The sequence below is a fragment of the Phaethon lepturus genome, unplaced genomic scaffold, assembly GCF_000687285.1.
Source record: "Phaethon lepturus isolate BGI_N335 unplaced genomic scaffold, ASM68728v1 scaffold14033, whole genome shotgun sequence".
Taxonomy (NCBI): Eukaryota; Metazoa; Chordata; class Aves; order Phaethontiformes; family Phaethontidae; genus Phaethon; species Phaethon lepturus.
The window spans coordinates 11002-35830 of record NW_010529835.1 but is presented as its reverse complement, the minus strand read 5'-3'; the positions used below and the strand labels follow the sequence as shown (position 1 = coordinate 35830).

Sequence of the window (24829 nt, the reverse complement as noted above, 5' to 3'; positions counted from 1 at the left end):
TTAAAGATGAAGGTGACCATCAGCCCCCAACTGATGGTGTTAAAGGGGAAGAGAGACCATCAGTGCATTAAACAGTAGCCAGGGAATTTCAAAGAGAGCTTTGAAACAAAGGAAGAATCATCCTGAAAAAAAGTGTGAAAGAAGCGTAAAAATTGGTAGGGAGGGAGAGACACCTTGGAGAGTAACCAGCAATAGTCAAACCTGGTTTGACACTGCCAGAAGCTGCCTTGTTAACACTGCAACCTCCACCTCCAACAAACAGAACATTGTCCCCATGGGACAGCCCATGGAGCCTGTGCTCAGCAGGTGGCATGTTGATACGGGATGCAACAAGAGGGGACCCAGGGTACAGGTATGGGGGCTTGTGGAGGGACCTTTCTTCTGCAGGAGACATGGTTTATCTGTTGTGTTACTGATATTGATCCCGAATGTACTGCTGGTGAGTTATGTGTTGCTAAAAAATCAATAAACTGCTTCAGTCCTTATTTGGTTTAAATTATGAGAACTAAACAGTTTTTCCCCTGATACATTCTTTGGGCAGTGGGTGTTAACACAAGAGGAATCTTTCCGTTGGAGAACATGGCTTTGCTGAAGAGTCTTGTTATTTTCAACTATCTAGTGCCTAATTTCCAGTTTGTATGAAGGGAATGAAACTTGTTCCATCAGACATTGATGAAGGAGCTGTAGAGTGAATAGGCTTAAAAAAACAAACCTCAAACTTTGTTTACACTAATGTTTTCAGCTGTTGTGCAAAAAGATAAGTATTTTGTCCCTGTTTGGTGGGGCTTGATATGTCCAGAAAAAGGAGATGCAAAACCAGTGCATTACAGCTTGCCTGTGATAGTTTTGCAAGCAAGGCCTTCAAAGAGCAGAGGTGTGTGGAAGTCATCTGTCCCAGGGTAAACCTCTGCCATGGCAACACCTGAGCTGGTCAGTCTAGACTCCTTCAACTGCCAGAAGTCATGCCTAAGTCATGAAATGCCTCATCAGAAAACAGATATCTGAAACAGGCAGATCTTTGGATCTTGGAATGTTTTGTTCCGTTAACTCTTTTTCCCTCCATTAATTGTCCAAGGAGTCTGGAGTAGCTACTTCAGGAGTGGATATCTACATTGTAGATAACTAGACTCTACTCTACAGGTAGGTATTTACAAACAATTTCAGTGCCTTGGCACCCTGTCTAGGGGATCAACATCTGGTCAATACCATTGATGAAGCCTGGAGAGTTACGCAGCTGACCATATACAAGAGTGTTTATGTTTAGATGAATAGCTCCACTGTGTTCATTTACCTGTATGTGTTGCCTTCAGTGGGAGGTGCTTATTCTCTCTGGATTAACTAGCACTTAGTAACAACACCCCTCACCAAGCCCCAACCAAAAAAAAGCCCCTCTTCAAGATAATGAAAATTGAAACATTTCAAAGTAATTTTGATAGTGTGGGTCCCCAGCTTGAGCCTTTTTTAACACTGTAAAGTTTTGTCACCTTTTGTCAACTGATGTGTACAAGAGATGGCCACATAGCACTGAGGGTGTGTAGCTTTTGTTTGCTGTGTTAGGCAGAGGGCTGAGAGATGCAAAGCATGTCTACCTTCGAACTGAACATTCAAAGAAGGAGAGAACCTTCTAGGTGGGACCCTGGCCAAGGATTCAAGATACTGAGGTCCAATTCCTAGATTTGCCATATGCCTTTAATGAGACTTTGGAAAAAGCATTTAACTTCCCACCTCACAGACCTAATCAGTCATCTGTGAAGGAGAGAAATAGTTGTGTTTTTTTCCTCTTGTTGTGTTTAGACTGGGCGTACTTTGGAGCAAGGATTGCCCTGTGCGCTGTTGCAATCAAATTAAACAGCAAAGCCAAAAGTCCAAAAGCCGGTTTCAGGGGTGATGGTGGTGAACAAGAAACAGAGGCAAGGATGCCTCCATTAAAACACATTGCAGAGATGTCCTGCTCTGGTACATCTCATGCGGGTCTAACTGTGACTCCTGCAAGCCAGTGATTTCCATTGCCTCACACAGTGGCTCAGTGGATGGTAAATGGTGACTGCACAGCCTGATTGCAACAGGAAGGATTTTGAACACTGTGAAAAATTGTTGCCTCCTGAAGTGGATGAACAGGGAAACAGAGACTGCAAAAATAATGTTTTGGCAAAGGCTTTTGGTTCGTGCAGTATATCCAATACTTCTTTAAGTTCAATGACCTTCCCACACTTCTTTTCCATTTATGTAGATATATTAATGCCTCAGATCCACATTGAGACCCAAGAAGGATGGTGAAATATTCCAAAAAACCTTTCAAAAAGAATTTGCTTTTATTACTGTTTCATACATTTTGCCTCAATTTAAAATTATCTGTTTCTTTTAAGAAGTAGCTTTGAAGTCATCACAAAAGTTATTATCATTGACTACTGACATTAAGAAGTGATCAGCCACATATTTGAAAACACTATTTTGAGTCCTCTAAAATAAAACTAAAGCTTTTTTTCCCCCTGAATAATGCAGTAAGGCTTGAAATGTAGTATCGCATGCCCTATTAACTTTTCCTTTAGGGAGAATCAGATGCTCCCTGGTTTAGGTAGTCTTCTGTCAAAATCTTTGTGTTTAAAAGAAAGTAAAACACAGTGCTGCTGTACTCAGCTACCTCACAGGGCATGGCATCTTGTGGTAAGGCAAATGCCTGAGATGACAAAATACCTTGAAGTATTTATTTTCCCTGTCAGCTTAGGTAGGATAGCAAATAAGTCTAACACCAGCAGAAGTGATGAGTTGAGGTTGTGATTCTGCAGAAAACAGAGCCCTTCTGTGATTTTCGTACTTTTTCCATTGCTTAATTGGAATTTCAGCAAATAATTCCTCTGAATAAAAGTTGTATAAAAGTGTATATTATGCTCTGATCCTGTCATGCTCAGAGGTTGCATGCCACTAGCTGGGAGGCTAAGTTCTTTCAGTGGCCAGGAGCAGGATTATGTGTAGCACTGCTATGCAGTCTGTACCAGAAGGTGCTGCTCCCTTCTATGAAGTGTTTAATTTTGTGCTTAAGGCTGAGATCTCAGGAATGCTTTTTATTTTACTTTTTCCCCACCATTCTCATCTTCAGGTCTAGAGTAATGAGCTGCACAGAAGATTAAAGAAAATCTGCAACAACAAAACAAAACACAGAGAGAGAATTGGCTAAGGCTTTTAGGGAAAAGGTATAAGTAGGAAAGCCAATAGAAATGTAGCTGGAAACAATCAAAGAACAAATGAAAAAATATAACACATTTTAATGAAGGCCACTTCCTGTCTGAAAAAGGCTGCCAGAAAGGAAAACATCCAGAAATTGGTGAGGGGACTAAATTCACGCAAGAAGAGTTTTATCTGACTCTGAAAAGGTTATGTCTATAATGAGAAAGAAAAAGAAGAGCATTTAGGAAGTAAAGGAGATCTAATAAAAGACCCGCTAATTGCTAAACCAGACATGCACTCCCGGAAAATATAAACATCAAAAAGTCAGTGGATTCAGGTCGCATGGGGACTTTGGTATTTATGCAGCAAATGTAGTGTTTAATTGGGAGCAGCCACATTGCCAGTTCCTGCAGAGACCAAGACAGCTGAGGCAGTGCCTCGGAGAAGCCATCAATACCAAGTAGCTTCAGTGATGCTCCTGGAGCTGGATGGGCTTCCCAGCCAAAGACTGGCTGCTGCTGAGACAAGGCAGAAAAGGCAGACTTTGCAAGAGACTTCCAACAGTTTGAACCAGGAAGAAGTGGATGAAAAGCAATGAAGCAAATACTGTCACTCCATGTATCCTGCTGGAAGGGGAAGTCTCCTACTGGGATTGTCTGTTAGCTGGTGCAGTTGATCTTGGTGAGCAGGAGACTCCCTAGCAAGGCAGCTCATGCTCTAAGATGTATGTAAAGAAGAAAACAAATGTAGTTTGGTTTCTCTGGAAGGGAGGAATGATCCTGGCAGATACAGTTGGATGAGGATAAGCTCACATCCCTCATCATGCAATGGAGAAAATGCTAAGGGAGGAAAACCCCAGTGATCTGTGAAAGGAAAGCAAGAGCCACAGAGGACAGTACTTGTAGACTTTCCCCATCCAAGGCAGCAGTCTGTAACTCTCCCAAGCTCTATCTGCTCCACAGTATCTCACGGCTCCATGCATGCACTGCCCAAGCTCCCCTGGTGCTCCTAGGCCTTGGCTCTGCCTCAAACAGGCAAATTAGGGAGAAGAAAAGCAGAAGAGATAACAGCAGCAGATCTTCTACAGATGTAACATGCCTAATTCTGTTGATAGCTCTGATAATTTACACCAATATAATTACATTTTAGTAATGCACTAGAGTCACTTATGAAATATTACTCTCATAATTGTCTTGATAGGTACTTTGGGATGAAAACTCCCTGAATTGTAAACAAAGGGCAATGATAAACTTTAGTGTATCAAGTTGGTGCTTGGTGGCTTACTGCTGAGACTGGTATTACATACAGGCTTATTTAACATCTTATTTAATGATCTGGATGAGGGAGTAAACAGAGTATTAAAAGAAATCCCAAGGGCAAGCTAAATTGGGACAAGGTGAGCACAGGGGAGGCGAAGAACTGATGAAAAAGGATGGCTTTGGGGTTAATGGAATGGACCAGGGTTCAGTTTTCTGACTATACCATGCACAGCTTCCCTCTGCCCAGGCTTTCAACCATGCTGATTGATTTCAGACTCACCCAGATGCTTTAGAGGGGTGATGGTTTCTCCTTACCTTGTGTATCGATGGGTTAAACCACTGATAACTGCACTTATTCCTCCAATCGTTCCTCCAGTCCTGCTTAACTTGAAGCACTTCAAATTTTAGTTTCATGCAGAGAGGGCCCCAGGCAATCTCTTTTGTCGTCTTATAGCACCATTGGCAAATAAATAACAGTGATCTGTGAAAAACAGGGGAAGAACAAAACAAAATTAATTTCAAACTGGAAAAATGTAAGACACAGTATGTGGGGAAGCTCAGCTGAGACAGAGATTCCCAGTAGAAGCATGAAACCAGGGCAACAGTGTAACAAGGTTTAGTGTGATGAAGACCAAAAAAATGATTAATTGTGAGGTTGCCACATTGTATGGCCAATTTGGGGCTGTTTATGCAGAGGCATCTCCTTGCAAAGCGGGAATCCAGCAAATGCTCTCCGTGCCTGTGGGGTGTCAGGAGCTGCAACATTGTGTGGGATGCTGAGCATCTTCCCAGAAGTGATTGACAAATTCAGAGAAGAATGACAGAAGCAACTGGGAGGATGGAGGAGTTTGGTGGCATACACACAAGCACACAAATATATAGATGTGTGCATGAGAGTGAGAGAAAGTAAAACGAACTGATTTGACATTGTCAACAAACATTTGCAGGATGTCAGACAAATCTGTGTTTCATATGTGTGTTCTGAAAACCATCATTGGGAGGCTTCTTTTGGTCCATAGCTTTGTGAAATCACGGCCATGACAAGTCCAAAAACCTGTACCAAAAGTGTTTCTTTAATGTTTTTAATCCAGGCTTTGCTACTGGGTTTTGCAGGGGAGAAAAATAAGGATGATTTGCTAATTAAAATATTGTAATTCAGCCCTGCAAAACCACAAATCTTTGGGGACTTCCAGAAAAACGGTGGTGCAGAATCTAACTATTTTATGTTATAAAATATGTTATAACTATGTTTTTGTGAAAACAAAATAGAATGTATTTGAAATAATTTAGAAAATAATGTTTTCAGACTGCATATTATAGAATAACAGCAGTACTGTTTTAAGAGAAAGAAAGAATCCTCTCTGAGGTGATCCCATCCCATAAAGCCTGGCTTCTAGGAATTAATTTAAATCATAAACTGTATTAACGTGTGTTCAAGAACATTTGGCAATGATTTCATTGCAAAGAAGGAAAACCATACCATGAAACAAAATCCTCACTACTGTATACTTGTGGCCTATTAAAATTCATGGACATCCTGTACTAAAGGAAATTGCTTTTGAAGTGATTACTTAACAATTCCTTCACTGGACTTTAGCCCAGAGATATAAATTACTTAGAATTTTACTTCCAGATTATGGACGCAGATGTTTTGTAGAAATGACTGACACATTTCTATAGCTCTTGTATTACAGCTGTGGCCAGTAGAAAAGTCTCAAAAAGTCTAATGCCCTGAAGGAACTAAGACTATTGCTTTCTCAAGTGTTAATTTATGGTAAGCACATTTGAATGCTTTAACTATGAGCTGTTAATAATTTTATCATACTGTACTTTATTAGGACTATGTTGTAAAACTTTGATGAAGATGCATCTGATATAGCACCCTATTATTATTAGTGTAAGTAAAGTAACAACGTTTTCATTGCAAAATCCTGTTTACGCTTACTGCTGCATTTCCAGATTGTATATCTTTAGGCTGAGAGTTCCTTGCTAGGTGTTCAACTGAGATGATTTTTTTCAGAGTTTCAAGAGAAAGAAAAATGAAAAGAGGAAAAAAATGCATTACTTGTTCCCAAGTTCCCTTTTCACTAAGATTTTTTTTGTGCCTTCATGCACCGAGAAATTAATTTTGGATAGTCCTTTTGAGTTTCCCATGAAAATTTGTCCAGGTTTGGGCAAGTTATGAAGCATAAACATTGTGATAGCACATCTGTGTTTATTATAGGCTTGCTAGAATTAGGCAAATTCACTCCCTGAAGTCCTCCTATGCAAGCCCCCATGTGCTGACATTAGTGACTATGGGGCATTCGGTAGAGCAAGTCAGTGCCTCCACCATGGGGCTCAAAGTACTGAGCTGTATTTGCCTGGCAATTCCTTCTCCTGGCTACCAGCTTTGCCATGACACTGGACACCAGCCGTCATAGCACAACGGGCAACTTTTTCGTCCTTTGAAAGAAAGATTGGAGGCAGTTTTGGCGTCTAAAGGAAAAAGCCTCTCTCCAGATCGGAGTTCGTAGCTATGAATTGTGAGCGAAAGCAGTTACTTCCCTGCGTGCTAGCACAGGTTGTCTGACACTTAGGACTGGGAAGGAAAAGATTATGTTATGTTCTCCATCCCCACTTCTTGTCGGAGCAGTAATCTGCCAGTTTCTGAGAATCCCATGTTTAATCATACATCCTTCCCCATTCCTCTATATAGGAAAAAGGCCGTGTATATACTCAGAGCTGGGTATTTTTCTTTGTAGCAGCCATCCTGGGAAATCTAGCTATACTTTATAATGATTAGTATAGAATTGAAGAAATTAAATAGTCCCAGTGAATGGTGATAGAACATGTAGTAGCGATAGGAGCATTTTCATAAAAGGGCTTTGTAAAGAATTGAGGCCACACTACCTTTAAGCGTTGAAAGTAATTGATCTTTATCTTACTCGCAAACATATTGCCTAAAATTGTATTTACAGCATTTCCCTATTTAACTGTAGAAAGCTTCCACATTCTGAGCTCATCAGATAGGCACACTGAATTTATCAGGACTCAGGAGATGCTTGGGAAATCATTACTGTTACAAACCCAAACCCCGAATGAGATGCCATATATTGATATCGACATGAGACTTAAAGTTTGCTACCGACAACCAGGATGAGCAGAGTCTGCCTGCAAGAAGTACTTGTTCCCTACCCTTTTGATCTAAAGCAGATGTTACCTATTATCAGCGGAAGGCCTGTGCTGCACGCTAAACGATGTCGGTAATATTCAGTAAAGGGCATTGGTAAAGGTTCATTTGAGAGGGAGAGGCCCGTATAATTTACTGCTGCCAAGTTACCCTACTGTTTCACTGCAGTTTTTATTGCATAGGTTTTCTAGGCTCAGTATATCAGCAGGAGGTGAAGTCACACCTAGTTACTGCATCGGAGGGTTTCAGGTTGCTTAGTATAAAGTGCCATGTACATAGGACAAGCCGTAATTTCCGAAAAACTAAAGAAAATAGGAAAAAAGGGGCTTCCTGAACTATGTGCATACAAGGACAGCCAGCTAAAGTCGTTGTCGTGTTTCATCTGATAAAACCAACATACTTTGATCATGTCGTTGCGGATGATTTTGAGTGACTTCTTTCCCCCTGTAGGCTGAATTAATGAATAATGTGATTAGATCCATCCTGTGGACAACTCACAAATCGCCATCCTTAATGGAGATGATCTAGTCTTCCTTTTTACGGCTTCAGAGATCTCTGTATGATGATGCACACAGTTTAGTTATCGACACGGTTTCTCAAAGCAGATGTTTTACACATTTTTCAGGCATGTGGTTTTCTGAATATGAATTAGTTGAAGTGGCAACGGAAATGGTATTTGTAACTCAAATGAAAACACTCACATTTACCAATTGCTCTGTTTCTGGAGCTCTAATGTAATGTTAACCATTTTTCTTATCCGATTACATTCTCATTCCAGCATACATTTCTTTTTCCCATTAGAAGTCAGTAACTTGGGCTCTAAACAGCAGAAAAATTAAACACCAATTAAAGCAATTAGAAAAACACTGATTTTGTCTGCTGAGTCTGGTTCTGCATTCCCTCTAGATGTGTAACTTCCATTGAGGTCAAGAGGAGGTCTCTGTGCAAACGTGCATTAGGATCAAGTCATGAAAGAAAATTAGATTAAGGTTTTATAAATAACTGGATATTTTTTTTTTCCGGATGAATTAAATAATTGAAAAAATTCATCACAGGTAAATCTGAAGTAAATTTTCTTCACAAAAACATGAGCCTGTTTTTGGAAAAAAAAAAAATCCACTTTTAGGTTAAACAAAATTTTTTCATTTAATCTGTACAGACATGCTTTGGATACTACTTTTAAAATCAGATCTATGTCAATCACTTTTAAATATATTTCAAAACAATCTTCTTTGAGAAGAGTGCTTGTTTAAAAAATGTTGTAATAAAATATTTCAACTTATAACTTGTGTTTTATTTAACCCAAACAATTTTGACAGAAATGACTGAAGCTCATTACAGGAAACTGTAACCTTTATTTTTCAGTGAACAGAGAAGATGGAATAAGATAGGAAATATCTGCATAGGATTCTGCTGCAGGTTTGGCTGCTTACAGGTTAATTCCAGTAGAATTATTGCCCACTGCCTGCACGTCAGTTGTTTCAGAAACATGACAAATAGTATGTAATCTTTTTTCTGCTGAAACAAGTGCCTCCTACCCCACCTCCTGAGCTGCTGCACTGTTTTAAGCATAGAAATTTTGTTATCTTTAGCTGTAAGGTCGTAGTAGAAGATAATAAGGTGAACAGTACTGAGTAATAATAGGATCTCCCGATGGAAATAAAGACCAAAAGACACAACAAATCCATGTTGATGGATTTTAAATGGAATTGAGACATGAACATGACTTAAGTGAGAATCATTTTGACCAAGGTGACGTGCAGATGGGCAGAGCCCCATCTTTATGTCCAGGATGCCCATCACAGTGTGGCATCAGTCACTCTGAATACTATTGTACTACAAGTTACAAGAGATGATGAAGTCAGTGAAAGCTCATCACTGAACTGGAAAAAATGTCACTGAAAGTCACACTCGTAGTGGTGTTCTTTTCCCGCCTCTCTCAGTTGCAATATGCAGACACAAACGGTGCGTTAATACTCCTGCAAAACATCTTTTGGAAAAGAGAACACACAAAGTGGTAGTGTATGGCAGGCTGGGTTCGTGTCCCACCTCAAGAACCAGAGAGTGCTGGTACACTAAAAATCCCCTCTGCACTGAAGGCTTGGAGTTACTTTAGGGCCAATGATCATCAGGGCTCCAAGAATGATGGTGGTCTCCTTCGCAGACGTGGAACTGTCACTTTCCTTGCTTTGCCCTAGAAGATGGGTATGAGCTAGCACGGCTTTTGCTTTCAGTGGGTCTTTTAAAGCGTTATTCAATGAGAATATCAAGGTTAACCATAGAAACTGCTCAAAACATAATAGGATCCATATGATGTTTTACACCAAACCAGATTTATTAAGTGCAAATGCTGGTGTTAGAGCCAATAGCAATGGATGAACTTTGTACTTCTACATTAATTTCTTCTCTCTGAAGACCAACGAATTAATGCTGGTCTCACATTAACTCATATCATGGAATCGTAGAAAAACTAAATTGGAAGAATTGGAGTAGAGCTCGTTTAGTCCAACCCCCTGCTCACAACAGGGAAACCTCAAAGCCAGAGCAGGCTGCCCACGGCCTTCCCCAGATGAGTTTTGAGTGTCTCCAGGGATGGTGTTTCCACAGTCTCTATAGTATGTATATATAATTTATCACCTGAGATATATATACCAGTACACTAGAAAGGGGATGTCTGCAGGGATAGATACAGATAGTTCTGAGTTTCTCCTGCTGATACTCGGAGCTAGATGGACAAGAGTTAGTCTGCTCCAGAGGTTCTTATGGGCTTATAGGCTTGGGACAGCACTACATCAACGCAGGCTATGGCCCCTACACCAGAGCTGGCCCAGGTCCAGGGAGAAGGTGCAGCTTGGTGTCATCTTGCACCCACTGGTACATACACAACCGTGTGGGCAAAGAGAGCTCTGGTGAGGGGTGAGGGGTGGAGGGGAACAGCTGGGTTGCTTATAGCATCGTTTCTTTACAATTTTAGTATTGGAAAAAAGAGTCAACTGTAAATCCTGGGATCCTCGGGAATGATGTAAAGCAAAGCCAATCCCTCATTCCTGTACTCTGCCTTGCTCTTATTCTGCTTTTATTTCTTTATTCCCTTTGCCACATTCCCTGTAGTAGTAGACAATGACAGTGTAACAGAAGTGAGCATCTTCAGATAGAAGTGAATCTGTTCACTGAATCTGTCTGCTTTTCCAAGTTACTTTTTTTTGTCTTAGCTTTAAAGAAGACAAAAACAACAAAACAGAAAAAAAAAACAATGGGGGATATAAAAACATTTTTTCCAGGCAAGAGATAGGTCAGATAACTGCTTCAGGTGACCATGAAGATGTCCTAAGGCTTTCATAGCTGGTCGGTACACAGATATTCAGGAGGAGTCATGCTATCTCACAGCAGCAGCTGCAGCATCCTGGCTTCTGGGAAGAGGGTGGGCAGTGGCCAGCACTCAGCAGCTGTGGGCACCTGATGCTGCCGGGACAGTCCCAGAGGCTGTCTGGAGGTGGAAGCAGATGAGGAGCAGATCGTGGCTTGATCAAACCCCACTCAAAGCTCACGGATCCCAGTGTTACTGAAGGCAGAGTCAACCTGCCCATTATTTCTTGTCTGCAGAGATGACTCCTTTTCTCAGCCAAACACATGGGCAGAACAGGTACCATGTTCCCCAAACACTTAATCATATTCATTTTCCTAATTACCCCTCCACTTATCTATTTTGCACTGTGGGTCTCTAGTTGCAAATGGGAAATAGTTGGTGGGTGGTTTGCCACAAAGCAATATTTTTTTCTTTTTTTTTTTCTCTTGTCTTTCTGCATCCATTTCTTCTTTTTTTCTTGGAATTGAAAAATTAGATAGAATTTGAACTGAATTTGCACCTCTTCTGTCTCTCTAGCTATACATCTTTTCCAACTCCTTTTTCTTTCTCTTATTTTCTATGTATTTATTTGTATACCTGTTTATTTATTTATCTAGTTCTAGATGGATTAAAACTTCCTTGGCTTTCACTTTTCATTTTTCCCTCTGCTGTTATCTATCTTCGGGGAAGTAAACCAAAAACTATCCTAGAAGACCATCCCAGCAGGGTGACTTTAAGAGGATACCTACTTAGATGGACTAAGGCCTGGGAGAGGGCAACTGCATTTTGAACAAATCAGGATCACAGAGCTAGGAGGACCCAAGCTGAGCAAAGGCATTTATCAGCCAGTCTGTCTGTCTCAGTTGCTGTTTTTTTCATACAATTATAGAATAGTTTGGCTTGGAAGGGACCTTTAAAAGTCCCCTAGTCCAGCCTCCCTGCCATGGGCAATATTTTTTTCTTTTTTTTTTTCTCTTGTCTTTCTGCATCCATTTCTTCTTTTTTTCTTGGAATTGAAAAATTAGATAGAATTTGAACTGAATTTGCACCTCTTCTGTCTCTCTAGCTATACATCTTTTCCAACTCCTTTTTCTTTCTCTTATTTTCTATGTATTTATTTGTATACCTGTTTATTTATTTATCTAGTTCTAGATGGATTAAAACTTCCTTGGCTTTCACTTTTCATTTTTCCCTCTGCTGTTATCTATCTTCGGGGAAGTAAACCAAAAACTATCCTAGAAGACCATCCCAGCAGGGTGACTTTAAGAGGATACCTACTTAGATGGACTAAGGCCTGGGAGAGGGCAACTGCATTTTGAACAAATCAGGATCACAGAGCTAGGAGGACCCAAGCTGAGCAAAGGCATTTATCAGCCAGTCTGTCTGTCTCAGTTGCTGTTTTTTTCATACAATTATAGAATAGTTTGGCTTGGAAGGGACCTTTAAAAGTCACCTAGTCCAGCCTCCCTGCCATGGGCAGGGACGTCTTCAACTAGATCAGGTTGCTCAGAGCCCCATCCAACTTGACCTGGAATGTGTCCAGGGAAGGGGCATCTACCACCTCTCTAGGAAACCTGTGCCAGTGGTTCACCACCCTCAGTGTGAAAAATTTCTTCGTTATGTCTAGTCTAAATCTACCCTTTTTAGTTTAAAACCATTACCCCTTGTCCTGTTGCAACAAGCCTTGCTAAAATGTCTGGCCCCATCTTTCCTATAGGCTCCCTTTAAGTACTGGAAGTTTGGTGTAAGGTCTCCCCAGAGCCTTCTGTTCTCCAGGCTGAACAATGCCAACTCCCCCAGCCTGTCCTCACAGGAGAGGTGTTCCATCCCTCAGATCATTTTTGTGGCCCTCCTCTGGACCTGCTCCAACAGGTCTTTCATGTCTTTCCTGTGCTGAGGGCTCCAGAGCTGGACACAGGACTCCAGATGGGGTCTCACCAGAGCAGAGTAGAGGAGCAGAAGCACTTCTCTTGACCTGCTGGCCATGCTGCTTTTGATGAAGCCCAGGATATGGTTGGCCTTCTGGGCTGTGAGCACACCTTGCTGGCTCATGTCCAGCTTTTCATTCACCAGTATCCCCGCAAGTCCTTATCAGCACGACTGCTCTCAATCCCTTCATCCCCCACCCTGTATTGATACCAGGGGTTGCCCCAACCCAGCTGCAGGACCCTGCACTTGGCCTTCTTGAACCTCATGAGGTTCACATGGGCCCATTCCTTGAGCTTGTCCAGGTCCCTCTGGATGGCATCCCGTCCCTCAGGCATGTCAACTGCACCACTCATCTTGGTGACATCTGCAAACTTGCTGAGGGTGCACTCGATCCCACTGTCTATGTCATTAATGAAGATATTAAAGAGTACTGGTCCCAGTATGGACCCCTGAGGGACACCACTCATCACCGATCTCCATCTGGACATTGAGCCCTTGACCACTACCATCTGGATGCGACCATCCAACCACAATAACTCATGAGTATTCATGAGTATAACATGGAAAATTACTGTGAGGATAGAGGTATTTCTCATTAAAAAGCCCTCTCTAAATGTGTAAACAGCTGTTTCTGAAGAGCAGTTAGTTCCATATGTGCCAAAGTTCTCAGCTACATAGTACAAGAGCTGGGGCATCAGCAGGTGGTAGGAGAGGAAACACCAATTCAGTGTCTCCAGACTCAGAGGTACCTTGTTGGGTCACACTGTTAGTGCTGTCTGCTTTTGGTGGAGCCACACTTTCCTGTGGAGGTCTGTGATGCCAGGTGCCCACCAAAGCTGCTCTGTCACTCCCCTTTTTAGCTGGACAGGGAAAAGAAAACATAATGAAAAGCTTGTTGGTCAAGGACACAGGGAGAGATCACTCAGAAATTACTGTCATGGGCAAAACAGACTCTACCTGGGGAAGTTAGTTTAATTTATTACCAATCAAATCACAGTAGGGTAATGAGAAATAAAACCAAGTCTTAAAACACCTTCCCCCCACCCCTCCCTTCTTCCTGGACTTAACTTTACATCCAAATTCTCTACCTCCTGCCCCCACAGTCATACCCGGGGATGGGGAATGGGGGCTGTGGTCAGCTCATCCCACGTCTCTGCCGCTCCTTCCTCCTCCGGGGGAGGCTCCTCACACTCTGCCCCTGCTCCAGTGTGGGGTCCCTCCCATGGGAGACAGTCCTCCATGCACCTCTCCAGTGTGAGTCCTTCCCAAGGTCTGCAGCTCTTCACGAACTGCTCCAGCCTGGGTCCCCCCACGGGTGCCGTCCTTCGGCCGGGGCCCCCCACGGGTGCCATCCTTCAGGAACAGGCTGCTCCAGCCTGGGTCCCCCATGGGTGCCATCCTTCGGGAACAGGCTGCTCCAGCCTGGGTCCCCCATGGGGTCACAAGTCCTGCCAGCAACCCTGCTCCAGCCGGGGCTCCTCTCTCCACGGGGCCACGGGTCCTGCCAGGAGCCTGCTCCAGCGTGGGCTTCCCACGGGCTCACAGTCTCCTTCGGGCATCCCCCTGCTCTGGCGTGGGGCCCTCCCTGGGCTGCAGGTGGAGATCTGCTCCCCCATGGAGCTCCATGGGCTGCAGGGGCACAGCCGGCCTCACCATGGGCTCCCCCAGGGGCTGCAGAGGGGTCTCTGCTCCGGCCCCTGGAGCCCCTCCTGCCCCTCCTGCTGCTCTGGCCTGGGGGCTGCAGGGCTGTTCCTCTCACTTGTCTCTCTGGCTGCTGCTGCCCAGCAGGTTTTTTTTCCCCTTTCTTAACTCTGCTCTCCCAGAGGAGCTACCGCCATCGCTGGTGTGCTCGGCCTTGGCCAGCAGTGGGTCCATCTTGGAGCCGGCTGCATTGGCTCTGTCGGACATGGGGGGAGCTTCTGGCAGCTTCTCACAGAAGCCACCCCTGCAGCCACCCCCGCGACCAACACCTTGTCACGCAAACCCAATGCAAGGTCACCGCTCGGCACTGGGCACGCTGGTGAGGCCCCACCGGTGCCGGGTGGCTCTGGGTGAACAGAGGCCACAGACCCACGGGCTGCTTTAGTGGGGTGCCCCGAGGCAGCTGCTCTGGCTCCTGCCCAGCAGCCGGGGCTGTGCGGAGAGGCATCATGGCCACCTGGTAAAACCTTTCGGTGGCACCCCAGGTGAAGTGTGATTAACTGAGCGATCCTTCGGAGCTTTCAGATGCGAAGAGGCAGCAAAAAAGCACAAGAGCAAAGGAAGAAGTAGGAAACTTGCATGTCCCTGAGTGGAGAATATTTTGCCAGAGACAAAGGCTTCAGGAGCAGAGCTGCAGCGGGGGGGGAGGCCCGGCGAGGTGTGCAGCCAGGGTGCTTCCCATGCGTGGGACTGCACAGTTACCTGCACAGGTACTAAGCTGGGTGTCCCCGTGCCCATTAACCTGTCCCCATCTGGTCCCCAGCGCTGGCACTGGGGACAGGAGAAAAAGGGACCGCGTGCCTCATGGGGGATGCCAGCCCGACTTACCTTTTTGCTGCCATACTGCCTATTTGTGCCTCATTCACCTCCCCCTTTCATCAGAAGATGGTTTTCTGTCACCGTTGCCCGCGTTTCTCCCACCACCAGTGGTCCTTTTTCAGTTTATTTCTGCCGCAGGCACGTTAATTTGTGTGTTTCTCAGGCTGTATCTCACTTCGCTCCCTGCCGCGCTTCTGTTCTCACTGGGTGCCTTGGTATTATTCCTTTGTCCTGGCAGGTGTTTGCAGCTTCTCCTAGTTGAACATCCTCTGCAAGCCTCTCCGTCTTCTGCATCCCGATGAAGCTGGTTGGGAAGAGGGGCACAGCCGTGGGGGTCCCTCGGCAGACAGCCCCCAGCACACGGCTCTGAGCGCTGGAGCAGCATCCAGAGAGTCGAAGGGCAGGATTCACCCTGAGGAAACCACGCAGGGAGCCTCCGACATAAATAAGTCCTTTGCGCTTATTTTTTACTTGTCAGCAACTGCTGAGCCCGGGCTCAAGATAAAGCCGGACAAATGATTTATTGGCTGTAACTAATACTCTAAGACAAAAGACAAACTGGTCTGTGTGTTGAAGGGGCAGTGAGGGTGCAATTCATCAGCTAACAGCCTAGTCTCCATCTTATACTTTACTAATAATACTTTATGACAAAAAAAAGAGATGTAAACATATTCTATGACTTGGTCTGTATAACGAAATCAGTATGCAGTATTACAGGTGCAGCTTCATAAGTAAATACGTGTGGCAAAATTGCTCTGGCAGACACCTACACCTGTTTATTGAGGCTAAGGCAGAGAAATAAAATTATAGAGTAATTTTATGTCCCTTAAAACAGTAGAAAGTCTTACCTAGAAAAACGTGGGGGCAAAAATACTTATGTCAGCACAGCTGGAATAAAAAGTTCAATTTTTAATAATTCAACAAAACAAAACAACTATTCTTTAGAAATAGATATTTTTGCAAAAATATAATTTTCCAAGGAAAACTTTTGAAGTTTGTTTGAAAAAAACTATACATGAGACTATAATTTAAAAAATAGAATTTTTTTGCATTTGATTTTTTAACTGAAGCTGCTTACAGAGGTTAATTGTATAAAAGCTGCATCTTTTGATGAGTGTGTTAACCAGTGAAACAAATCCAGCCATTGTGCTGCTGTGGATAAGGAACAGAAGGTGAACTTAAACCATGCAAAGGAGCCCGGTCCAATTTCCTAAAGGCTTGCGGAGATCTTGGACATGCTGATAGCCACCTGCTGGGATTTTCAGACTTACAGTGGGTGCTCAGCTCCCACTGATCTAAAACAAAGAAAACACTTCAAGAAGTGAAAAATAGCTCATCTCACCCAGTGCTGCTTAGCTGCCGCCTGCATGATGATTACCGTAATTACACTAGCACGCTTACCTGGCCTTGAAAGTGAATACACAGGAGGCTGATGCTGCTTTTATCTCCAGTGCTGGGAGGAGCTGTGAACACATCTTCATCTGGCATCAGCAAAGCATCCCTGGCCAAGCCCCAGCCTGGGACAGCATCTTGGCCAGTTTGGGCCACCCCACTTATGAGCAGTCTGACAGAGCTCGCAGCTTGATGGAGCTATGGCGTGAGAGTGGGGCTGTGATTGCAGGTGGGTCCCCTCTGCATGTCAGACTGGCCCGCATCACCTACGTCATTTAGTGTAAAGCAGCTTGAAGGCTGCTTTACGTTATGCCAAAGACACAGGCAAGCGCAAGCCCACGTTTCGTGGAGGAAAAAGAAGGACTTCTTCAGGTTACTTTTGCACCCTGAATTTGGGGCGTGTAATCCTCCACTGTAGCCATAGAGTGGGGCCGTTGTCTTTGGGAGCGTCCAAGGGGCTGTTGATGTGAAAAGGCCATTCAGCTGGGGAAGCAGCTGGGCTGTAATTCACAATGTTTCCTTAGACAACCGTAACAGATGCAGCGAAATGGTCCCGTTGAGAAGAATGGGAGGTATACGAACTTTGTAAATAACCTTCCCACGCAGATGTCTTTCCCAGTGATCTCACAAAAAAAAAAAAAAAAAAAGACTCTGATGGAAAAAAGCTCAAGTACAGTGGAGCACAATGCTCCATGGGGTTTCAGCCTTGCCAGGGTACCGCAGGGTTAGGCAGTGAAGGAGGAGGGCAAACAAGCTGTGTGGAAGCGGAGTAAGAATTATTAAAAGGTATTTGTAGGAAATCCAGACAAGACTTTAAGCTTCCAGAGACAAACCTTTCAGGCGAGCTGGCAGACAGAAAAGGGCTGAAAGCAGAAAATTCATTCAGTGGAGTAAACCCTCCACAGAGTTGAAGAATTGGTAAGTGAAGAGTGTGACACCGTTTCAGGACGAGAATAATTTGGTAATGTTGAGGACAGATGAATGGGATGGGTTAACCTGACAGTAGGGCCAGGGTGGCCAGCAGTGCAAGAGAGACTTAGATATAGAGGCTGCTACAGCCTTCAGTAAGGCACTCTTTGATTAAATACACTTAAATGGACAGTATTTGTTGAACTGAAGGAAAATATTTTTTCTGTGTGATCCAGAAACTCTTTCTGTTCTTTCCTTATCCATGCTTTATTGGTATTTTTCTTTCTGTAGATTTCCAGATATACTTTGCAACTACCTGAAGCCACGCAGTCTTGGAGTCATACATTACCAAAGCTAATGGCACTGTGGCAGTCAAAGGGCTTAGTAAAAACAAAAGGGGCCCAGGTCCTTCTCTGCAGAGCTGTTTTCCAGCTGATCAGCCCCCAGCTTGTCCCAGTGCCTGGGATTATTCTTCGCTCGGTGCAGGGCTTTGTATTTTCCCTTGCTGAACTTCACGAGATTCCTCTCTGCCCACTTCTCCAACCTGTCCAGGTCTGTTTTGTTTGTGAGTGACAGAAAGAAGGGGAGACAGGGAGAGGAAGATGTAGAAAACACAGAAATTTGATGAAAATGAAGAACCTAATCTGTTTTTCAGTTTACTATGGTGTAAAATCTCTGCAGCTCTAGCCCAAGTTAACTCAAGCTCAGGTTCTCAGGTTGGGTTTGTTGTTTGTTTTTTTCTTTTTTCTTTTTTTTCTTGAAGGCCAAATACTTTGTAATCCTTAAAAATGCCGTGATACTTTTTGCCTGTGGCTTCTCCTGATGCTATTCTGTTGGATCTTACTTGTTTTTACTCAAATCTGTCCTGGCAAGAACAGGTGCAACTCAGCTGAAATCACGATGACTGTATAGAGTCCCATATGTCACTGCAGTGGAAAAAAATTAATAGCACCTAGTAAACTACAAAGCAAAATCAAATGTGTGTTTTCTGTTACCTTTGCTACTTTATGCAGTCTGAAAAATACTTTCTGCTCTTGTGAAGCTTGACAACAGCTCATTGAACAAAGCCAATGGGTTTTCAACAGTCTGTATTTAATATTCAATGTCTCTACATCCTCAAGCGTAAGCTAGTAATGGGAAACATATTGCTGGGAACAAATACCCATCTCAACCTGTGGTCTCATCTCTGGTTTTGATTAAATTTCTGCATTTGCAGCAAAGGAAGCAACAAATTTACAACTTTGTAGGTAAGAGAAGATAGTTGAACAGTTGCTCCATCTTGATTTACAGGTCATTAATTTTTGTCCATGAGTTGACACACAAAAACATTGTTACAGGTTTGGGATTTGGAAGAGCTTTCGGAAAGGAAATAAAGTTTACTGATCCTTTTGAATTGTTATCTGTTTTCCCAAGGCCTATCATCAATCACAGTGAAAAGTGACTTACAAGAAATTTTTCTCTAGATTAATAAAATATTCCAGAGACTAAATACATTCATAAATCCAGTTTGGCTCAGAGAATGCGCAGGCTTAAATTCTTTATTAGTCAGCAAGTTCTTTGACCTTTATAAGTAGCTAATGACCACCCTAAGTCATTACCACTTACCATACTGTAGGTTCACTTTTAAAAATTGAAAACACCAGCTCCAGCATCATCTGTATGTTGTCTGGCACTGAACAGCTGCGTTTCTAATGATTACATTTACACCAGGATTTCCGCATTTTCCTCCTAAAGCCTGTGCAGTTAAGGGCAGAATGTGTCTTGTTGATGAGTGCACTGACAGCTCGGCGGGAAGGTATTTGTAACAAATCTGGTGGGGAGGTCTTCCGCAGCTCCCCAACCCATCGCGCCTGCCGGGGTCTCTTCAGCCACTTGTATCCTGCCACGAGAGCAAAATTTGCACCAACTTGAGTGGCAGGACCGGGCTGTGCTCACACAGTGCAGTAAGGACAGCAAGGAATGGCACCGCACGGTGTGGGGCCGCAATCCTAGTGGGTCACACGTGGCATTTCCAATCATTTCTTTGATTGTTTGTCTTGGTTTATTTCCCAGCTGACCACGGGATCCTGTTCATAATGCTGCTAATCACTTTACTCAGAAACTGGGTGCTGGCTTACATTTTGCGCAGGGGGAAATCAGAACCTAAGACTATGGCATCGCGAAGAGGAGAGAGATCGTGAAAGATCATCCACTTCTCACTCCCTCATCTCTGGCCTCTCTTTATGCTGATGGAGAAAAGGGGCAGAGTCGCTGCCTTCTTCCTTCCCATCTCTTCCTACCCTCTGCAGGTACACTTTGCACCTCCCGAGTGTCAGAGCGCAGGTCTGCCTGGCCATCACACAGATCCTCGTGTCCCAGTGCGCGTTTGTGAAATTACAGGACAAAAACTGGCCCAGAAAGTCCTCACCACTGCAATCAACTTCTGTCCCCGCTGGCCCTGCTTACATGAATACAAATATCTTGTGCCTAAAGGACCATTAACAGGAGCTATTCAATTGGCAGCTATACCGTACATCTGTTGTATGCGGATCTTTTACGAGAAATGACTGGTTTGTACTGGTATCCATCAAGAGTAAGCTACAGGATCAGTGAAGGATGCAAAGGAGTTTTGCGATATACATGATTCAGCAGTAAGAGCTGTGCCCTGGAGGAACACGTCATTAGGCAAATTAGATGCCACAGGGTCCAAAAATACCTCCACACATTCAGCAGTGAGCATCGTTATTGTAGTCACTTTACTAAGTTAACCAAAGAGATTCAAAAACTGAAATACAGAGGCTTTATACAGAACGAGTTGGGAGTACAAACAAACAAAAGCAACATTCTTCAAGAAACGGATTTTAGTTCTGTTTTGTAAACATCAATAAATACTGAAAAAGATGTGAAAATTAAAAAAGAAACAATACCAACAACTTTAAATTGCCCCAAGGACTATATTTATAATTTAAGCTGATTTTTGATATTTTGCAATAGGGATTTCATTCAGAAGTCCTTATCTTAATAAAAAAGGAAAAATAAAAGTAGTCAGCATATTACAGATACAAAACCGGGGAAGGGTTCACAACTAGAGCAGAAAAATGACACATACAGTTAGAACCATATTACAATTTGGCAGGAATACTCTTAATGAACACTGTGCATGTGTGAGAAAAAGACAGCATCACTATTACAGGCATGAAACGATGATCAAGTGTCATTATCCATTGTCCAAAATGAAAAGGAACATTAGTAAAAGGGGAAATGAAGACTAGGAAAGGAAAGAAAAAAAAACCCTAAGGAAACTTTAAAAGCCACCTCTTCATAATAGTCTTCTAAGGCAAATGTTGCATGCACTACCGCCCCAAGAAACTAGACAAAGCTCTTCCATTCCCTGTGCATTTCCTTTCATTTAGTTTCATGAAGAAAGGTTTGAGAGAGCAGAGCGCTGGGAAGAAATACTACAAACCTCTAAATTAGTGAAAGAACTTCCAGCATCACTATTATATTCTGGGTAGGAGGAACTGGAAGAAATTATGTTTTTCAGCCTTTGAAGTGCAATGATCAATAGCAAAAGGAGGAAAGCTAAGAGACTAAGGAATATAGAAACATAGACATAGACATTGGATAAACGGCCAGGTGATGAATCCACTGAAGTTGAAAGGGATGTGGGATACAGCTCCAGAAAAGTCCCGTTTTCCATGTTTCCTACAAATCCAGATGAAGGGTCGGGTTCTGACATTTTTGGGTTTGTGTTTTAAAAATCACAGCAGATCTTGGATTCAAAGGCAGTTTTAGCAGCATAACAAAAGGTTTATTTTAGGCGACCTTTTTTCCATCACAACGAAGAGATGATAAGTCAGCCAGTGATCAAATTTATCTTTTACTGCACAAGCCCAGGACAATGTAAGATTGTACTCTCCAGAACTGCAAGAAAGGGAAAAAAACCCGAAAACAAGATTAATTTCATAGCAGATAATGTGATTTCATTTGCACCTGAGACAATCTACTTCTTCAGAGTTACAAGCTATTATTCCTTAGCATTAAGCTGCAATTCTTAAAGCATTAGCTAACAACTATTTTTGTATCTCTATTTTCCAAAATGCAGGGATTAGGAGAAATCTTACCTGCCAATGAATTAAAACTGACCCTTCCTCATTATGACTTGATTAACTGAGGAACAGCACAATCAAAAATGTACTTTATATGGAACATATATATTGGAATCCAAATTTGTCTTGTGGATAAAAGCTAGTCAAGGCACAAAAAAATCCCTCTCAAGACTTCAGCTCCCCAGCCTAGAGCAAGGCTGCTCAGCACCGCAATGGATGACAAATCCACTACTATTGGCCACTTACTCCATACTGCCTTGCTAGAGGTGCTCAGAATGAGAAAAATCTGCCAGATCTGCTTTCTTACAATATATTTATGAAATAGATCAAATGGTTTCAAAGATCAAAATGCATCTCGCTCTCCATGGGGACCTCAATAGCAGGCATGTTTCAGTAAAGCATTGCAGTAGGCTTCACCTACATGCAAAATCACAAGGGATTGGGCATCCCTGGCAGCTCAGCAAACGCAAGGGGACTATCCACGGGCAGTCAACACTAATGGGGAAAAGACTCCATCTTTGAAAAAGCTTTGCCTCCAGCCACTTTGTGTTGGAACCTGGCAGCTCGGGTGCTAGCAAAGGTCAGAGTAGCACAGGATGAGCAGATCAGGGTATGCTAAGCTGCTTTTCTTTAAACTGACGTAGTCAGTCCCCAGGTGCAGTCTGGAAGCGAAGAGAAGGCTTGGTGATGGGGAATTTCTCGTACAAAGCTGACGTGCTGCAGCTGAATTACATGGCGTAACCCATTGCCTTTGTTTTGATACAAACCAGATAATGCAAGGTGCAAGCGGGTAGGAAATGAAGCTCATTTTCTGCATATAATTGTCCACATGCAATCCTTCTATCCATCCATCCATGGTCAACCTCTCACTGCAGATACTCAGGCACTACAGGGAAAGGCAGCAAGCTTTCCTCCTGCTGGGAAGACAATATCCGTACCGAGCTACGTTCCCAGCATGGTCCCTCTTATCTTGACCTTGCTTTTAGCCTCATCCTGTGGTCCCAGTTCAATACAATTATCTCTAATTCACAGTTAGAGGCTTTGAGCAAAATCCCACTGATTTTCACGACGACAGTGGGAGTAAACACTGTCAGCACCAGCCAGAGAGACAGAATCAGGCCCTTAAAGTACTGATGCGACTGTCTGGGGTCTCTCCTTCTGTGTGTGACACAACTGCCCAAGTATCTCTCGGAGTTTCTATGAAAGTGCCCCCGCACTGTTCCCAGGAATGTTCTGCCTTATAATTTTTCTTTCAAACATGGTGCCCTTGCTAACTTAGTAAAGTATCTCTTGCTTCAAGAGGCCGACACTTTTTGACACTAGGCGTGACAGCCCCAACCTGAACTAAAGATGCTTAAGAAGGATAAGGTAATTTTCTGCTGGTGCTGTTTCCTCTCCGAGAACACAAGAAGCCTTGAAGACACCCACTGAAAATGCTAAGAAGTTTGCTTTGCAGTCACTGAAGTTATTTGCATAGTTACCCACTGTACTTTTGCACTGTAAATTAAATTTAGGAGGCTATGCTATATGCTGCAAAAAGCCATAAGTGCCCAAGTAAACAAGGACTACATGTTTTTAAACACTGTTTTATTTTCTGTACCTCAGAACTACATCTGTACTCCCACATAAAACAGGTCAAGGCTATTCTCTGGTCTTGAGGACAGCTTGGGCAGCATGCTGCATCAAGGTGGCTAAACTCCCTCTTATCCCCATGGACAGGATAGCCAAATCACAGCTGCCTTTGGGAATGAATGATGGCCAGTCCTAATCTCAAATATGGCCAGACATTGCTTAGAGGGTGCTAGCTGGCCAAAACCTTGCCAGGAGGTGTGCTTGCTAATTCAATAGGAGAGATGATGACAGGCGTATGCCCTGGCCTGGATAAATTTACTAGTACATACACGTCTGTGTTTTCATCTGGTTACATTCCAGATGTTGGTTTATTGTTTATTTATTGCATTTATTGTTTCATTGTGGAGCTTTTGGTAGTCTTAATCAAGCAATCTGATAGCCTACAAGATATGCAGGAGTACAAAACTTCATCTGCAAATACCAGATAAAAATATTCTTACCCTTGTGGTATATAACTCAAACTAATGCATAAAATATAGTAAAACAAAACCATTTTATAACCCTAATAGTATTTAGCCCCACAAGAAACAGTATTTATTGTACCTCGTAAAATAAGTCACAACAGATTGAACAAAGAGAGATCCTTATGAGATTATACTCCTTTTGAACTGTCTTTAATTTAGTGATCCAAAATTAACTAATGGAACAATACGTGTTCATTTCATGTTCTGGAAGTAGTTAAGTGCATTATAGCTAAATTATCCTTTTTAACAGATAAGCTTTGATATAGAAGATGTTTATCCTTGATTACTCATCATAATGAAAGGCAGATCCATTATTAATTAAATTTCTTTCTAATAACTTCAGGAATTAATTCATATAAATTCTTTAACATGGCATAAGTTAAAAGCCTTTAAATTCTTCACAATTTTTAAATCCACTATGTTTTACTGTTACCATTAACAGTTTTGGCCCTGGTACAAGGAAGAACTTTGGTGTAGGACTTTCTTTGAAGTTAGTGGAAAATTTATGGTCTTAAATTGGACTAATCAGAACCTCACAGTTAAGCAGAGATGTGAGTGCTTTGCTAGATCAGAGCCTTTATAGGTCTTACAATGTCAACTGGGCTATTTTTAACTGAGTATTTTGTAGTGAAATCAGAGACACTGTAAACTCAGATTCCAAATGACTATGGCCCAGATCCTAGTTGCCTCACTCACACTACGTAGTGATGTGTAAATGAATCTCACCATAAAAGGTAGCTTCAGCTAAAGTGGCTTTTTGGGTAATATATTAGGAAAAAAAAAAAAAAAGTGTGATTTTAGTCACACATTTAAAAATATGGACCTAAAGTGTAAGGTCCTACTCAGTCTAAATGGATTTTTACCAACCATCTGTGCCCTGTGGAGTAAAACAGCAAAATCCTACAGAGTGTGAACAGATCTGGTCCTGACATCTGAGTAGTATTCATAGGAAA

At 42.8% G+C, this 24829-nt stretch overlaps 1 protein-coding gene across 1 annotated transcript; it reads right to left on the bottom strand.

Annotated features, from left to right (window-relative positions):
• Window positions 1-21086: 21086 nt before the first annotated feature.
• Window positions 21087-21410, bottom strand: SERTM1 (serine-rich and transmembrane domain containing 1). Its single transcript, XM_010284065.1, has one exon. It carries the CDS (start codon window positions 21408-21410, stop codon window positions 21087-21089), a length of 324 nt encoding a protein of 107 aa, XP_010282367.1.
• Between the last annotated feature and the right edge of the window lie 3419 nt (window positions 21411-24829).

Bases quoted from the DNA above. Each gene is read 5' to 3' on its own strand.
- SERTM1 (XM_010284065.1), bottom strand. From the start codon at position 21,410: ATGTCAGAACCCGACCCTTCATCTGGATTTGTAGGAAACATGGAAAAC.